At 37.6% G+C, this 2253-nt stretch overlaps 1 protein-coding gene across 12 annotated transcripts in view; it reads right to left on the bottom strand.

Annotated features, from left to right (window-relative positions):
* Window positions 1–944: 944 nt before the first annotated feature.
* The window catches only part of ABI1 (abl interactor 1), a 77951-nt gene continuing 76642 nt past the window's right edge, over window positions 945–2253 (bottom strand). For all 12 annotated transcript variants that reach the window (XM_059841444.1, XM_059841452.1, XM_059841366.1 and 9 more), the window contains one exon: window positions 945–1827. In XM_059841444.1, coding sequence (XP_059697427.1) covers window positions 1652–1827 — 176 coding nt within the window. In that variant the 3' untranslated portion in view covers window positions 945–1651. The remainder of the gene's footprint in view (window positions 1828–2253) is intronic.

Genomic DNA, 2253 nt, shown 5'->3' with positions numbered 1-2253 from the left:
CTGAAGCTGTTCCAAATTTCACTTGTTTACACTAATAAAGAGAGCATGCATGTACAGGAGCTGGTAAACTCCTCTGAAGAGAGAGGGTTTGGATGCTTCCCTGGCTACTTAACAGAAACACTTGGAATTGTATATAGATAGAGATACTGGTTTACTGTAAAAGACTACAAGTGGATTTTAATTGGTTATTCATCAGTGAGTTCAGTTCATGCTACTGGTGGCTACCTGCTAGCAGTTAACATGATGCAGAATTTGAGATTGTTACCAAATGAATGTTTTTGTTCAGAAAATGAAAGGCTCAGTACTTCTAACTCAAACTAAAAATGAATGATTCACCAGCCAGTTAAACCTGCAACTCCATCACTTTCATCACTCATTTATAGAATATATTCTGTAGCACCCCAGAAGCTGCCTTTGAAGTCCCAGACACATTCCTCTCACTGTAATTACCCAGTACTACCACATTCCTTCTCAGGTTATTTCAGCCACAGACTGCAGAGCAGGAAAGCACACCCTCTCTGGCTATCTCTGCCTGCGATCCCTTAACAATGGCCAAGTTCCTGTCACTGTGGTCCCCTGGGTGCTATCTGGAGGACAGCCTGCTCCTGTCCCTCTGCTCTGTGAGGCACGTCCCAGAGCCACACACAGAGTTCCCACACAGAACTGTCAGCTATAGGTGGTATTCAACTCACTGCATCCAGGTAACTAGATTCAATCAAGAACCCTCACTGAAACTAAGTGTTGGCAGAAAATAACTTATAAGAGTATGTATAAGTGTGTAGTTCAGGTTTCAGATCTAATTTATTTTCCCTCTGTCAGTGATAAAGTCATGTTACAAACGTTTGCTTTTTAGTACATTGCCTGGGATAACACAGCCATGATTTTGCTACGTTAGCATTCCAAACTTCTTTGCCAAGCCAACCAACAAAGTAATGGACAAGACCTTTGGTTCACTTATATATTTATGAATGGAAAAAGTCATAATGTAAATTTACTCATTAAAAAAACTTGGGTACAAATTACACATACATAAGACCACCCATTTTTTGAATCACATGGACACCTTAGACCCAAACAACTCATTGTAATAGACTTTAGTGAGAATACTCCAGGTAAAGATTACAACAATTGGAAGCATCTTGGATTTTTAAAAAAGTATATTTCAATACATAAGTTTGTATGCATGCTTTAAACAAATATAATTCATGAGCAAAGAGTCTAAACAAAAAGTAATATGACCAGCACTAACATTAAACTTCTCATCCAGGTTTTAATATGTTAGTCTAACGTAGTGTTAGTTACCATGCTGTACTGAAAAATGTAATGGCACAATCTGATCATGGTTCATTAAATATTATACCCTACTTCCCCATAATAATTAGGCTGGTCATAAAATTAACAATGCATAAGTAAATAAGTATAACCAGTTATAGACAGTTGCTTGTTTTAGAAATTGCCATCAGGTAAGACATACTGTCCCCAGAGACTCAGAGATGGACATTCAATCATACCATTAAAACAGTATGGCCTGAAGAAATGGGCACAATTTTTTGAAAGTATATTAAGACAATTCTGTTAGCTTTTAGTTACCCCTTGTAAATAATCATGGTATGACTTGAATACAAGACCAAACTTTGAAAAGCAAAGGATTTTAATCGGCATAGTGCATGATTGATTCAACATAATTCCCAGGAAACAAGCCAGTTACTCGATTGCAAACTCCTTCATACCAGCCGTCATCGTTCTTCTTTATCACATAAATGATTGCACCCTCCATAAATGACAGCTCATCGTCTTTGTCCTTTGTATAGTCATATATAGCAACAACTGTGGAATAAACAGGGACACATTCAGCATTTTATTAATAGCAACAGTATTAAAAAAACAATTGTACTTCAGAAAATATTAAAAGATTAGTTCACTGTCGTGGGATTTTCAGTAATGAATTCACATGCTTTTCCTGTTGAACACTAAGCCCAGAAAATGGAATTTCACTTTCCTTGCAACATGAGCTAGCACTAAGAAGTGTGTGTTGACTACACTGAACACTCAGTTAAACTGCTGGCAGAGAAGTACATCCAGCTGTGACAGTAAAGTGGAGCTTACAGACACTTAGAAGCTGAGTTAGGGAACACCTGACTTGTGTGGTACCCATTTCTAACCAGATTACCTCAATAGCCTGTGAATCTCTTAGTATTAATCTCCTGATTAGAACAAAAGAATTGTACAAAAATCATTCCACTGAGGCCCCTG

This window comes from Haemorhous mexicanus, chromosome 1 (genome assembly GCF_027477595.1).
Source record: "Haemorhous mexicanus isolate bHaeMex1 chromosome 1, bHaeMex1.pri, whole genome shotgun sequence".
NCBI classification, from domain to species: Eukaryota; Metazoa; Chordata; class Aves; order Passeriformes; family Fringillidae; genus Haemorhous; species Haemorhous mexicanus.
Note: the sequence above shows the minus strand (reverse complement) of the source record. Positions and strands in the feature narration are given on the sequence as shown.